The sequence below is a fragment of the Tauraco erythrolophus genome, chromosome 1 (genome assembly GCF_009769465.1).
Source record: "Tauraco erythrolophus isolate bTauEry1 chromosome 1, bTauEry1.pri, whole genome shotgun sequence".
NCBI lineage: Eukaryota > Metazoa > Chordata > Aves > Musophagiformes > Musophagidae > Tauraco > Tauraco erythrolophus.
In genome coordinates this window covers 132935948-132952002 of record NC_141465.1, presented here as the reverse complement: position 1 = coordinate 132952002, position 16055 = coordinate 132935948, and the positions used below count along the sequence as shown (strand labels likewise).

At 41.0% G+C, this 16055-nt stretch overlaps 1 protein-coding gene across 1 annotated transcript in view; it reads right to left on the bottom strand.

The window, feature by feature from the left end:
* Positions 1 to 16055, bottom strand: part of TENM4 (teneurin transmembrane protein 4) — a 380735-nt gene that overhangs the window by 142859 nt on the left and 221821 nt on the right. Inside the window, 2 exon segments of the mRNA XM_086614637.1 lie at positions 9876 to 10076; positions 14847 to 15041. Coding sequence (XP_086470763.1) covers positions 9876 to 10076; positions 14847 to 15041 — 396 coding nt within the window.

Here is a 16055-nt window from a genome sequence, read left to right as displayed (position 1 = left end):
TAAAAATAAATATCCCAAAGTGCAAGATTATGTTTTTTTCTCTGATTCTTAATTGGATCTCTATGCTTTCTGGGATGCGAGTTAAAGCTTCCCAAAGAAGAAACAATTCCTGATGTATTAAATGAAGTTCCTAACAAGGATTCTTCTCTGGACTTATTTTAATTTCCTCTCTGTGTCCATAAGGAGATAATTTGACAGGACAAAAGCCTTTTGCTCATGCTTACAGTCATGAAAACGAACTACTTTCTTTTCCAATTCTGTACAGTTTGGTTTTATGTAAAATAAATTCAACAAGCATTTACAAGTGCTGAAGTAATCACAAGCTAGATTTCCTTGGGATTCCCTTTTTCAGAGCTTGGTACTACTACACAGACAGTCCCAACACGGCTTTCCTTTTCCTCAGACAACATTTCACCAAGGAACTTAGAAATTTGTTATTAGTCTTTTTCAAAAGGAGACACAGAACATGAATGAAACGAGTTGGCTGACGTATCCAGACGTTGTAGGTCTGTCTGTCCACACCAACAGGAGGCAGCAGCAGCTGCTCCAAAGCTTTGTGTCTGCTGTGCTGTCCATATGCCTCAACACTGGCCTGGAAGGATCACCTTTACGGAAAACAAGAAAAGATCTCTCCAAAGCCCTTTCCAATTTCATCTGTCAAGATCATTAGAAAGGTGCTCATTAGTGCAGATTGTGATGATAATTTTTAGAATATGAACACCTTGCAGCTTGAAAGGGGGCAGAGAGGCTATACTAAAGCCAGCGCATCCACTTCAGACAGATTATTAAATCATGGATTTCTGGCCTTCAATAGACACTGATATGACAATCACTGGTCTTACGTTATTTTTGCTTGCTCATTTTTTATGTTATTCTGTTTTGATGACTCCTAGATTATTTTCCATATTATTTAATCTCAGCCATTCTAAATTGGAATGCAACATGATTTGATGAAGCTGAAAACATCCAATAAACCTTTGCAGAAACTCTGGTCGTGACGAGCTCCAGTTGGGTTGGAGTGTAAGCTCACAGTTGCAGGAGCTGTCCTCCTACAAGCGTGGAATTGACTGAATGCAAGTGGAGAAGCCATGACATAGAACCTACGACCATCCTTGCTGAGCTAAATGAGTGAGGTATGAGAGGACAGTCTTGATCCAGCCTAGTCAAAGTAGGTCAGAGGCAGGGCCTGGCTACCCACAAGTATCCACCCTGCTGCTATTCCAGCAGCTTTCTGGTTAAAAGAGGGAACAGTTAGAAGCAGAGATCTAAACTCACAAAACTAAGAGGATGTCTACATGATCTCTGCGAGTTGGTTACAAAGTGATTGACCAAACTTATCGATCTTGATGTATCTTCAGTTGAAAAGCTGCACAACTGCCATAGAGCAATTCTAAGGCTGCAGAATATACACTGATCCTTTTGGTTTTACGAGCATGACCTATTCCACGCAGTGACTATAGTATTTCAGATTCTCAGCTGGCTTGATCAACTGGTTTTATCTCAAAAAAAACCTTGAAGAACCAGTTCACATCACTCTTGCAGGACAGTAGTTTTGTTCTCAGTGACAGCTGGATTACACTTACTGTGTCAAAGAAGTGACTTAATATTGTTTAAAAAACCAGCAACTTCATGACAGACGCTCTATTGTAGAGAAGGAGCTAAATTATGACCAGGCTCCATGCTGGCATGATGTAAGTCCAGAAACTGTAAGGATTCTACGGCTCCTCCTTTCAAAAGCAAAGTCTGAGAATGAGCCAAAATTTGATCATCTGAGACATTTAAGTTTTCAGTGATACAAGCAAACATGCTAATTGCTCAGCCATCCTCAAAACACGCTATTTTAAGTGTGGCCTGTTTTAGCCATGGAATGTAACATCTTGTTGTGGTGTTGTGAAACATCTATTCTTCAAATCGGACAAATTTGAACGAGTAAATAAATAACTATATAAATAATTTATAAGTAAATAAATAATTTTTTGAAATAAAAAGAACCCTACAGAGTTCAGTACATCACTGCTATTTTCAGTCAGAAAAGTCCACAACACAAAGCGTAATTGATCCAAATAAAAAGAACTTTTGAGTTCATGGTGTGACTACTGAGGTTACATTTGGAGATAGGGAAGAATGCTGAAGTAAAATTGGCATGCTGGGAATGAGCCCTGATTGTTGTAGAAAACAAATAGGGAATGGAATAGTCTCTCCATTGCCCTTTGAGGGAGTCCATAAATTTGTCCTGATGCTGGTACAGCTGGTATGAGAGAAAGAAGCTTTAGTCATCACAGTATGCCTAAGGTCAGCGACGACCAGTGATTACTTGTTACACCACTGGGCATACACTATTCTCAGCCTGAGACATGACCTAATCAGACCAAATGTTTTGTGATCTAATGGTCAGAGCCAGACTGATGACATCACCATTTCCATTGGTTTTGGCCAAGTCTGAGGTCCTTTTCAGGTCCTTCGACTTCTCCCTTGGTCATTGTATCTGACCAAGACCGCATGGACTGCTGCAAACAGAGAAGTGCCTAAAAGGAAGATTCTAAACACATCCCAAAGCTGACAGAAGTTTGATGGGTCTCTGGTTGGCCAGGGGAATGTGCTAAGACAATTTCGCAACTATCAGATTGTAAGTAGGGATCCATATGTGAAACAGAAGTTGTATTTTCTGTCTTACTGGGTGTTTTCTCCCTCCTGTTAATATGTCCCTTTCATCTGCTGACCACAACAATATTTGAACTCTCCACAAAAATAACTACAGCCCATCTCAACTACTACCTTTTTTCCCATCGCACCAGAGTCTCCTTATATTCATTTTCAGTAAACAAAGGGAACGGCAGTAAAAGGATATTCAAATGAAAGCCTCTCTGAATACTTTTATTTCAAATGTTCTGGCTGTTTTTAGTCTTTTATTGCATTTTTAATAAAAAAGCTTAGAAGACTTTAAAGAATAAGTCCATCTTGGCAAAGGGTAGGCTAAAATCTGTACTCACAATCCCAACTACACCAAAAACTCCATGTTTGTACAACGATAGTTCTTGTCAACACTGTTAATTCTCCAGATTCACTTATTCCTTCACAATTCACAAAGCAGACATCTGCCAGGCAGATAGCCTTGTGTAGCAGCTCTGGGCTGCACATACTTTATTCCCTTAGAGAGAAAACTTCTTTCCTTGCAAATAAACTTGGGAAGACCACAGGTTCACAAATTAGCATGTTATGGTTCTGCAACGCTGAAGATTAAATCCCTGCTGGTACGAAGCATTTCCTGGCTTTCAACAACTGTTAAAGGACCAAGTTAAGGCCTTCAGGAGTGGGTTTACAATTTTAGTATTGAGCCAGAACAGATTTTGATGGTATCTTCTGAAGCCTAGCTTTGAAGACCCTGTGCTCCTAAAATTTCAATTGCCCCAGACAAATGTTTCCCATTACACTGCAAGGGTAGTGAGACGAGCAAGTTACAAGCCGAGGGAAGATCATTCAAAGTGGCTTTTGATTCCATAGCTGTGGCTGATAACTTTTTCTTAAGTCATTAAGATTTAAAATATATGAACGTTCATCAATTTCAGGTGTTGTATCCTGAGGTTTAGTTCTGTTGTTCTTCCCCACATTTTAAAGCCAAGACAAAGACAAATCAGTGATTTCTTAGGCATTAAAGGGGGCTCTAGTCTGTAACAAGGTACAAGCCTGTATCATGTGACAGTTGATGCAATATTTACAGAGACATTTTTACCCCTTAATGAAGAAAATAATGGTTTAAAGGAAGAATTATATGAACATTTTCCAAGGATGGATTTTTATCTTGGTGGCCTTGGGCATGACATGAATTTAACATGAGATTTGGTTTTGTAAGGTTGACACCAATAAGCCCAAGGAGATCAATTTTTATCACACATGTTGTGTTAACTCTGGTGTTGTTTGACCAATGGGATATGACGTTGCCTGGTAAGATATACGTGAACTGTGTTTCTCCGTGTGTGTGTGTGTGTGTGTCTGCAATAATCTTCTGCGCAATTCTTGACGAAAAAGACACTGGAAGGTAAAGGTGCATTTGCTCTACCTTTCCTCTTTAAAAGTTCATTCTTCTTGGTCTCCTTGTCTACTAATTGGAATACAGAAAATATGCCCGTTTCAGCGAACTGTACAGCTTTGTGGTGGGGAACTCTGCTGGGTGCTATCTGAAAGATTTTCTTCGTTCCTAATTTATACAACTAAATTGGTACTAAAAAAATTCAGTCATTACCATTAGCTGATACAGAATCTTAAATCTAATCATTGTTTGGGAACGAACACGGATTGACCCATACTCCTGCAAAGTAAACAGGAGCTTTTCCATTGACTTCAACGTGCTGTGCAATAATTTATAAGAATATGGCTTCCCTGCAATCAGAGGCAAGGATACACACACCATGCTAGTTTTATTTTAAATTCAGCTTCTCAGCGTACGAAAAGCAGTAAAGCCACGGAGGACTGTTTTACAAATGATGGGTAAATACCTGGTCTTCTGCTAGCCCTGTGGATACCCATGCTATTTGCCCACTGCGCTTGGAGGCCAGGTTTATTTAGGCATTTCTGCAAGTATTGTGATCACTACATGGCAGTCTGAAGCCCCTCCTAAGCTGTTTTTATTCCACCCTATAGGCTAGCTGAAACCCAGGTTGCTCTAAAGTAACATGAAGTACCCAAATAAGGAAGCAGCTGAATTGACGAGGAATTAATTAAGCTCTCTTTCAAAGTTTTCCACTTAACTAAAATCTGAACAACCCTCTGCAGAGGTTTCTCTTCTCTAGAACAACTATCCCACTACATTGGTAATATCATGGGAAGACTAAAAGCAGGAGGGGATGGCATGGAATTGGGCATGAATTCAACTCCTTTTTTTTTTTTCTTGGTTCACTAAAGGCATTCGTAACATTTTTTAACAGCCTCATCCTGAAGGCTGCAGTGCTGGAAATCTTGAGGAGATGGGTGGTCTGAAATTCTGTTGCTGTCCCAAATGACAGGCACTCTGTGCTTTAGAACAATGCTCAGTTGACATTAAGGTTCAGGGCATGAAATCCCTGCCCTCAACTTTGGCAATCCTTTGGATCAGCCCAGCCAGTTCATTCTTTTCTTTGAGATGACTGCTTGTAGCATCTGCATTGACCTGCTGGGTGGGATACTGTCCCAAGAAGTAAGAGAACATGTCCCAAGAAGTAAGAGAGAATACTTTCTCAGACTGAGGAGACACCTGCTGTCTGTGTCACAGAAGAAATTTAGGAGCTTAAGGTAGCTTTTCAATAGACAGCACGATGTCTCAGAAGTTGAGAAGTTCTCCACAACACTGTAGTAAACTTACATAATCTGTATTTGCTTAAGATAAACCACAAATGCCTCAATATTTGTGTGATTGTAGACCTTAGTAACAAAGTCTGGCAACAAGTCACTGGGAAGCAGATTTCCTTCCTGTCACAGAGCGGGAAAAGGGCAGTCATAAAGCCAAGTGACATATCCTCAGAAAACACTGTTCGTAGCTGAAGTGATGAGAAAGTTATGAATCGGATCACACTACTAGATTTCAAGAGATATGGTCATGCACATTCAGCCTTAGCCTCTGGTCAGACATGCTCTCTCAGCCTTTTCAAAATATGAAGTAAAACATGATAACTTCCAACTTTTTTATTCATACTCATTATTTTTACTGAGTCCCAGCTTCCAGTTCCCAACTCTTATCATTAAATGTACAGCCCATGATTTTATATCACCACCGCCAATTTAGGACCACCATATACCCAGTACTACTCCTACTACTGCTCTTCTCCAGCGTACTGTTAAGGGTCTGGATGTCAGCCGTGCATAAAGTGAGTCATTACGAATGAGTGATTGGGAAAGAGTCCTTATCTGTATGCAGGTCAATGGACAACCACTGTCAACTGCCCAGAAAAAGTCAGTACGCTTATTAAACAGAGAACATAATTTCTATTGCTGCTTTGTATGATCAACTTTCTGATGATTCTAGTGAATATCGTATCATGCATGTCAAGATGTCAACTACCAAACAGAGAATAGTGTGAAAATCGCTGATTTAAATTTGAGGAGAGTGAAGGACAACACCAGATAACTTAATTCCTTTCAGAACGATTTTGTATCCAAGCATAATACTGCTTTGATGGGCCTGGGACTGTACTGATGCCTCAGTGAGATCCCTCTGGGAAACGGTGCGTTCTCCAAATGCAGATAACCTGACTCACCTATTCATTCTACTGCACTCAGCAAATACATCTTATGGTACGTGGTTTGTTGCCTCTTGACCAGCCAGAAATACTTGGTCCAGTTTAAATAGGTCAGGAGTGAGACTATATCACATACTAAGTCCTTTTTCACGTTGCAGCATAGGTCATTTCCTTCTTCCCACTATACTCAGACAATAAGAGGTCAGGAGGGCTGCCCCAGAATGGCTTCGTTAGTTGCCAGAACTTGGAGAATGAAGTCCTTGCTGGGGCTCATTAAGGCATGAAGGGAGATAGCATGGCAAAAGCCTGGGAGACAGAGGATCTGTGATGGTAGACCCTGGAGAAAAGAGGTTAGGATGAGCAGTTCCTTAGTTATCTTTCTTGTACTAAGCATTGCCTTGGACTTTTTAGCTGAACTGAGTTGTAAAGGACTTTTTTGTATTTGCTTGTGCAACAGTGCTAAGGCGCAAAAGGGAAGGGATTTAATTTTCCCATGGAGAAATCAAAATGTGACTTTTGCTGCTCAGTATAGTTTATCTCTGCACCTTTCTCCAAAAGACTTTTTTTTTTGTATTTGGGAATCTACCAAAACCAGAAGTGCATACTGAGGGAAAGGGGATCCTACAAAACTGTCCCTTGCATGAAAGGGTGAAGCATGTTTAAGAAGCGTTTTTCCAGAGTGAAAAATCTGAGGCAGTATGGCAGCAGCCCTATCTCAAGATATACTGGCAGTAGGCACACAAAGCAAAAAAACCCCATTACTCCTTCCTACAATGCAGTGCAGAGTAGAATTCATAAGAAATCGAATTGCACAGCTTGTCTATGAAGACACAGACACATTTTTTTTTATGAAAAAAGAGAATATAAACAGGAAACAGAAATCTCTGTAATATCATCATCTTGTGAAAACTAACGGGTTTATCCAGCAATGTGTTCCTTTAAGATTCCTGCTAAAGGCAGGTGAAATCTACCCACTTAGCTGAAAGACTGAGTCTAAGGTTCAAAGATAGTCTAGTTTTACTTTCTACATATGCCAATCCACAGACTTTCACCAGCTGCTTCCATCCTGACTGATGCCTTCTAAAGGAATACAGCACACAGCATTTCAGGTAGGTATTAGTCTTGACTTCAAAGTGTGTTAAGAGCTGGAAAACCCACTGTGGCTCCACATATTTAATTCTGGGTTTCCAGATGCTGCTGCTGTTCTCAGGGTCTGCTTCTCCAAGTGGTTTACGGACGGGGCTGTCCTTGGCTCTTGCCCACGTAGGCACAGTCCTACAGGTTGCACTGATCCTAACTGCTTTGCTGAGCTGAGGTTGATTTATGCAAGTACTTAATTCTTTCACTTAATAATTCTTCTTTTCTGTTTGGTCCTGTTTTATAGGACAATAAAAATATGGTCCCTTTAGTCCCTTCTACAGAACCTCCACCCGACTGGGTTGGGCAGTGTGTTGTTACGTGTACTAACACACTTTCTCACTCTATTTTAATCATGCAAGAAGAGTACCACGCATCCTGTGAGTAAATCTGTCTTTCAAATCAAGTCATCAATTCAGTGGAAAGGTCCGAGTTAGGAGTGGAAGTTTACAAATCACCTTAGCTGTGATTTTAGCTGTGAGGCACAAAAACCTGAATGTTACAAGCAGCTCAGTGAGGAAAAAGGTCTTGGAATGATGCTCAAGTTTGTCTCAAATAACCTCACACTGCCAAAGAAAGTTTGCACTAGATGGATTTATAAAAGCAGTATAAGGAAAGCTTATAAATCATCTGTACCTGACCCTGCAGGTTAACAAAGGGAAAGTGAATTCTGTTTGCGTGTAGAAATACACATTTTTCCAAATCCATCCCTGCAATCCCCGAACCTCTATATACACTCAGAATAATGACTCAATTATGAACTATGTTACAAAATAACTAGAAATACACTACTACCTTTCCCTTTGTGGTGGTCTTATAAATGAATTCATAGAGTGCGGAATGGAAGATGTTAATATGGGGAAAGGAAAAGCCCGACACCAAATTTATCCTCCTGTCAATGCAGAATAGCTTCCTTTCCTACATCTGCAAAAGTTTTCATCAACCTAGTTTTAGCCCCAGGCAAGCAGGCTTCCTCATTTGCTTATTCTTCAGCCCAGTCAATTTTGCTTTATGAAAAGCTTCCTAACATCTAACCTAAATGATGACTGTCGAAAATGTTGTCTTTTTATATCCTTTGCACCAGTTTATTCAGTTTGCCTAATCCTTGGAAGTCACTCTCTTAAAATACTTGCAAGCAGTTAACCTGATTTTCCTTACACATGATAGTATTTCATAGAATCATAGAATCATAGAAAGGTTTGGGTTGGAAGGAACCTCAAAGATCATCTAGTTCCACCCCCCCTGCCATGGGCAGGGACACCCTCCACTGCACCAGGTTGCCCAAAGCCTCATCCAGCCTGGCCTTGAACACTGCCAGGGATGGGGCAGCCACAACTTCTCTGGGCAACCTGTTCCAGTGCCTCACCACCCTAATTGAAAAAATTTCTTCCTTAGATCTAATAGAAATCTCTCCTCTTTCAGTTTAAAGCCATTGCCCCTCATCCTATCCCTACAAACCCTTGTAAAAAGTCTCTCTCCAGCTTTCTTGCAGGTCCCCTTTAAGTGTTGGAAGACTGGTAGAAGGTGTTTACATATTTTTCTATTATATCCACTGTCCTCATAGTTCTTTTTTTGTCACTTTGCTGTAAATTTACTTAATTTCATTTCATTGCCCATCCATTGCTGCGCTGGATATTTGTCCTAGTTCCTCCTGGGCTGTGTAAGGTAAGGAAGCTGTTATTGCTGTGGTCTCTTGTTTGTGAACACAATATATAGGACAAAAGCCAAAAGACTAATGTTCCTTAGGTTCTGACTATTTAATGCACTATAATATTTCTCAGTGTGGCCTCTAAAAGCTAATGGCATTTGGAAGAAAAGAAAAGGTTCTTGAATAGTTTTTCTTCAGCCCTCATTTCAGATATCTGATGTAGATTTTGAGCACGACGCCCATTCATCTGAGGAACGAAGGAGGGTCACAGTTCCAAACCTCTACGCAAAAATGCCCATAAAAATCTGTCTTCCTGGTAGGTGCTGTACTATTAAGTACTTCTCCTCAGTAAACTTATTTTTTACTAGATAGAGGATGGTGCATACAGTCTTTTAATATGAACCTCGTGTGACTCTCATCCTTCTCTAGCTGAGCTTAGGAAAGCACAGCCTTTGAATTCAGAAGGGAAATGAGACCTGGAGGATTGCCACCTCTTCCTTCTTGTTTACAGCCACCTAAAGAATATTTAGTCATCTTTTAAAAATAAAACCAGACCCTTTGGTGGCTACTGGGCTTCATCAAGAACTAACACCAGAACAAGCAGTTATATGTAGACCATCAATTACATTCATAGCAATATAATGAACAATAGCAAGCCTAGGTGGCTTTAATGGGGTTATTTATTATATTACTATATACTCAGCAATGGAAGCAGAATTATTTATGTAGTTGAGCTGTGGCATTTCTGCTTCCAGCCATGCTCTACGTGTGCTTTACTGGAACACACTTGTAGCACTCTTTTTGCAGATCTAAGTCTGAATATTTTACAATGTTTAAATAAAATAAAAAAAAACACAACAGTAAGTCACCGCTGACGTTACCGATTGAGCAATCGTGTCCAGTCCAGTTGGGATCGCAGCTGCAGAGTCCAGTATCCGGGAGGAAGGTCCCATGACCAGAGCATTGGTCCAGACAAGTGGCTCTTGGAGTCTCACAGTTTGTTCCTCCCCAGCCAACCGAACAGTGACATTCTCCTCGCACGCACACGCCTCGTCCTGAGCAGGTAGGATCCATGCAGTCCACTACATATGAGAAGGAAGAGGAAGCAGACAGGGAAAGCAAACGGGAATTTCAGAAAAAAAAAGCTATCAGACTGCCATCTACACAAACTTATTTATACAGTATCTCAAGGCTCCAGCCAGAAAGCAAAGCCCCACTGTGCACAAAACAGACGCCTCGTGCAAGAAGTTAGTGTCCCAAAAAAGCAGTGAGACATAAAGCACTTACATGAAAAACAGAAAAAATTAATGATTAAATCCATTCTTTTGTCCAGGTCCGTACTAATAAATGGTCTTTCTAATAAGAACAGGCTAATATCAATTAAGAATAGAACAAGAATAATATTCTCTTGCGTACATACTGTGCCTCCATTTATTCTATTAGAATAACCTAAATTACTATTACTAATGAATTCAAAGCTGAGCTCTAGTTTACTGAGAGAGAATTTTACATAAAGATTCAGCAGAAGTTGATGTCCTCATTCAGCAAAATACATGCTTAAATTGAAGAATGTGCTGAAACCTATACAGGTTTCACAGGCACATAAATTTCACGTCAAACATATCCTTAGAATCATAGAATCATAGAATGGTTTGGGTTGGAAAGGACCTTAAAGATCATCTAGTTCCAACCCCCCTGCCATGGGCAGGGACACCCTCCACTACACCAGGTTGCTCAAAGCCCCATCCAACCTGGCCTTGAACACTTCCAGGGATGGGGCAGCCACAACTTCTCTGGGCAATCTGTTCCAGTGCCTCACCAACCTCAATATAAAAAATTTCTTCCTTCTATCTAACCTAAACCTCCCCAGTTTTCTGGGGTAAAGAATCAAACAAAATCAGACATTTTTGGATATTGGTGTACTTCTGTTTTGTTTTTTTTTTTTATTAATTAATACTGTTTTTTAAAGTTTGAGGATTTTTTCCCCCAAAGAGGCACCTTCCTAACAAGACTGGAGACCATTCAGTTGGGTGCACAGCATAACAATGTGCACCAAAAGACCAAATTTACTGCTGCCTGCCATGATTCCTGAGTTACATATTTTGTAGGCAACTGTCAGCTCCTCTGCCCACGGGGCAATTTCACCCAGCAATCGAAAAAAAAATACGAAACACACCAGACACCCACTCAAAAAAGGACTGGAGGAGTTGATCATCTATTTATATATAAAAGCATATAGGACAGCCTAGAGAAATTCTTTCCCAGCTCTTGAAACGGTGTGTGGCAGTGCCCTGGGGATCAGTGACAAGTGTCAGTGTGGCTAAGAGGAAAGCTGTCCAGCTCCGGGCTCTAACACAGAAGAGCAGAACACACAGCAGCTTTGCTGTTCGTTTTTTTGTTGTTTGATTTTCTTTTTCCCCCCTGTAAAAGCTAATAAGAATCCCAATGACCTGTTTAAGATCCAGAAACCTTAAAAGGAAACACAGCAGCTGCTCTGATAATTCCCTGGATTCTCAAAAACTTCTCGGTCTGACAAGTAACGGCTCAGCAATTACTATCCCAAGGCATGTGAGAGCGTTTTCTCTTTTGTTTGATTCCCGGAGCCCTGCTCGTAGCTGGAACAATCCTCGAAAATTGCAAGAGGCTGGAAAGGATGAGTCTATAAATCTCCTTCACCGTTAGCAAGCTGGGAGCTAGGGTGCCAATTTTAGCATGAGACCCTTGGAGCCCTGGCCCTGTTCTTTCTCAGCAGTAATAAGTAGGAAAAGGACTAAGAGACGGACTAGCAGCCTCTACGTTCTCAGCAGATGGTTGGAACGGAGAGAACAAAGATCACAGGCTAACTGACAAGAGGCTACCTCCAGGCAATTAATCATCCCCTCTGAAGGTCAGTTGGGAAAAAGGTGAGTTTTAGAGGGGGCTCCATCACAGGAGGCAGACAATCTGCTATCTCAGCTCTAACACAGACGATTATAGGAGGGGAATGTGCATGTCAGAACCCCCCATTTATCATAATCCCAAGGCCATTTTTCATGTTGAAATGAGCCCTTTCAGAAAATGTCACACACAATGGCTACTTTAATCTCAGCCTCACTAGCTGTATCTCTTTAGGCTTTCTGCACCATCGGAAGGGCCCTGGGACAGGATTATGGGCTTCTGCTTTCTTCTTAATCAATTGCTTAGTGGATTTGGAGGACAATGGTATATTTTTAGGGAGTTCTGCCTGAAAAATTTAGCTGCTCAGCTCTGGGAGAAGCAGAGATGGGGAGCGGAGCAGGAGGGCAGAGCTGACAAAATCTAGTATACTTGGGAAAAAAGAAAAGACTTTTGCGTATATCTGCGTTGCTGGTCGGAAAATGTCCCAAGTGGTCTAATTCCTGGTTGGAAAATGCCTCATTTATAGTTCAGCCCTGTGCAGAACCTTTGCCAGGGAGATAAATCATGCAACAAGCAAGGCTAGCGCCTCTTCCATGCTTTCCCCCAATATGCTTCATGCTTCATTGGTCACACGAGTTATTAGGCTTGTTCAGTACCCAAAGAGTAACTTCTCATTTTTCACTGCTTAAATTTGCTCCCCGCCCTTTAATGTCTCGCTGGCTTAGCCCATGCCTTATAAAATATGGGCCAATAAACTAAGGAAGAAGAAAACTCGTGTAAGATTGTTGGCTGATGTTTTATAAACATTGCTGAACTTCTACGGGGGGAAAAAGAAAAGACAGAAGAAACCCTGGAATGAAAACCCATTATAAACACGGACTAAGCGGTGAAGCTATGAGAACTGAGAAATAATAAAAAGTAATCAAAACCAGATGGTCCTTCTTAGAAGAGAAATTAAAAAGTAAAAGCAATTTAAAAAATACTATAAATCAACTTTTTTACTAGATCTAAATATATATATATGTATATCCTGAAGATTTCCCACATGGCATATTTCTGAATTACTTCCCCCCCTCACAACACAACACAAATTATGCCATGAATATGAAAAACAAATGTATTCTTGGAAAAATACTAAACAGCTCATAAGAAAAATCATATTCTCTTTGTTCTTCATTCTTTTTCAAGTTTTTACCTAGCGGGACTGACACCGTCCCCTGCTACAGCGATAACATGAAATAACTGAGCAGTATCTGGCTTTTCTGCTTTAAACGTGACCAGGGAAAAAAAAGATCCTGTTAGAAAAAGGGCAAATCTTACACATTAAACATGTCTAGCCGGAGGCAAAATCAGGATCTTTTCATTTCTGTTTATCCAGCAAAGATATGATCTAGTAAATACAAGGTCTATGGAGATGCTTCAAAGATACTTCCGTAGTCACCACCGTTGGGTTCCGCATGCCCCACAGCTTGACTGAATTGGGCTTTCTTAAGCCAAAACGAAGCTTTCTTAAGCTTTCTCTTGTTCTAAGAGCTGATACTGTCTTCATCTCTAACACTTACTGACACTGAAGCCACGTTGCATCAGAGATGTCCCACTCCAATATGTTTAACGCATCAAAAGAATTGCTAGATTAGATGCCATTTAAACGTCGGAATCCAATTCAGTCCATTTTCATTGTGCATAAAATAAAGCCATTTCAGATAAAGCATAGAATCACAGAATGGTTTGAGTTGGAAAGGACCTCAAACATCATCTAGTTCCAACCCCCCTGCCATGGGCAGGGACACCCTCCACTACACCACGTTGCCCAAAGCCTAATCTAATCTGGCCTTGAACACTTCCAGGGATGGGGCATCCACAACTTCTCTGGGAAACCTGTTCCAGTGCCTCACCACCCTCTGAGTGAAGAATTTCTTCCTTATATTCAATCTAATCTATCCCTCTTTCAGTTTATAGCCATTGCCCCTTGTCCTATCACTACATGCCCTTGTAAAAAGTCCCTCTCCAGCTTTCCTGTAGGCCTCTTGCAAGTACTGGAAGGCTGCTAGAAGATCTTTATCCCGCATGCATGAAGACAACCATAAATTAATTCAAGCCATTGTGATTCTTACACAGGTATCAAATGGATGTTTTAAGTCTATCAGGTGGTGTGGAGGCCTTATATATGCATTTGTAGAAGTATAATTTAAACATCATTATTTTTCGGGTCATCTGCATAGAATTTTGAGAATAATTTTCAGAAGTGCTGAACGTAAATCAGACACTTTTGGATGTATTTTTATAACTGTCCACACGATTTTGTACACTTACAACGCTGTCCATTTTTTCATGTAACAATAAGAAGCAGTCACAGACTCAGGAAGATAAAGGGTTACGGTAGCAGGTGACTTTCTATACAAAAAGATGAAAGATAAGTGCGAAAAGGCACCACATTTCTGAGCCACAAATCTAAATGTAAATGAAAAATGTTTGGGGGCTAATGTGAGAAAAAAACGCCGTCAGAGCCATTAAAATACTCTCTGATTTGGAAGCAGAATTCCTAAGCTTTTAAGGCTGATGAGAATCAGTGACTTTCTCTCACATGCCACCATTTGTGCGTGGAAGCAACTGGAATCGCTCGGCACAGCCCAGCAGAGAGGAAAGCACTGTGAAAGGAATGACACGTTTAGATGTGCAAATGGGAACAATGCTTTAATAAGAACATTTGAGCATATCATTAGATGTTCTGGTCTTTCAACTAGATTTGTCTATCTGAAGCATTTGATGGCTTTTCATCCAATTATGGAACAAATATGATAGCTAACGACGAGTTATTACAACACATCATTTTTATGTTGCATCCATCTATTGTATCTCTAAGGTGCCCATTACTGTCCTGTTTCAGTGCCAGCCCTACTCCGAATCGCCTCCTTCCACGTAATTACGTAACGACAACCCAAGCCAAAGGCTAATGGAATGGATCTTGCAAATACCTTCTTCACAGCTCTCGCCTTTGTACCCTGGGTTGCAGATACAGGTCCCCATGATGCACGTGCCGTGGTTATTGCAGGAGACATCAATGCACTGGTTCGTCGGGACGTCACATTCCGCTCCTTTCCAGCCGCTGTGGCACAAGCATCTCCCCTTCATGTACTGCCCGTTCCCACTGCACAGCACTGGGCAGGACGCTGGGGAAAGGGGATAGAAAACACATTAAAACATGACTGTACACGGCACTCACTTCAAAAAAACAGAGCACGACAGTCCAGCATGGGATTTATATTCTTCATACACAGTTTTCAGTGGGGTATGTTGTTCTTTTCTTTGCCAAAACCAATTCTTTTCCATGGATGACACCCAGCTGTTAACTGTATTCTCCTATGAATGTTTAAAACAAACAAACAGTACTCTTGAGTTGGAGTATCTCCTTGCTTTGTGTGTCTCATACTTTTTGTCACTAACTAAACTCGGCATTCTGACTTTTCAATGCATCAGTGTCTTATTTCAGCAGCACCTCTGACCTCAGATTGCTTATCACCATCCCTGACCTTCTGCCAGACTTCATTGACACTGCCTCTGCTGTGGACCTTAGCTGTACACAAATCACTCCCCTGTTTTCCTGCTGTAATTCTCAGCTTTCAGTTGCTTTGCTCGGCATCCAGAATGCCACATTGAGACTATTTCCCCAATTTAGCTCATTTTGTCAACTGAATCTCCGGCTCACTTTTTCGGTTATCGCCTCTGCTGGGCTCCATTCATAATCAGACACAATGCAAAACTGGCCACTGGTCTTTCCAAGCTCCCACTAATACAAGTTCTCCAAATCTCTGGTCTTTATATCAGTCTAAAAAGTATTTTTTTAATTGTCCTTATTTCTGGAAGCCAGCTGATTCTCAAGGTCAACCAGCTACAGGATTTCTTCTATGAAAAAGGGGAGAAGAGGAAGATGACAAGCTCAAGCTGTGGCATGATCGATCTCAGGATTAAAAGTTTTCTGAGCTAAATTTGGAAAATGTCAGGCAGAGTGGAATGAGGATACAAACTGAAGGATACAGAGCAGGATCCCCAAGGAAGGAGAGGACATCAAGGACCAGATTCCAGCCTCCATGATCAAAGCTTTGGTAAGCGCTGCTCTCTAAGCTTCCTTCAGTTCCTCTTTGATGATGCCTTTTCCATTTTCCAATCTCCACTCTCCACATCTG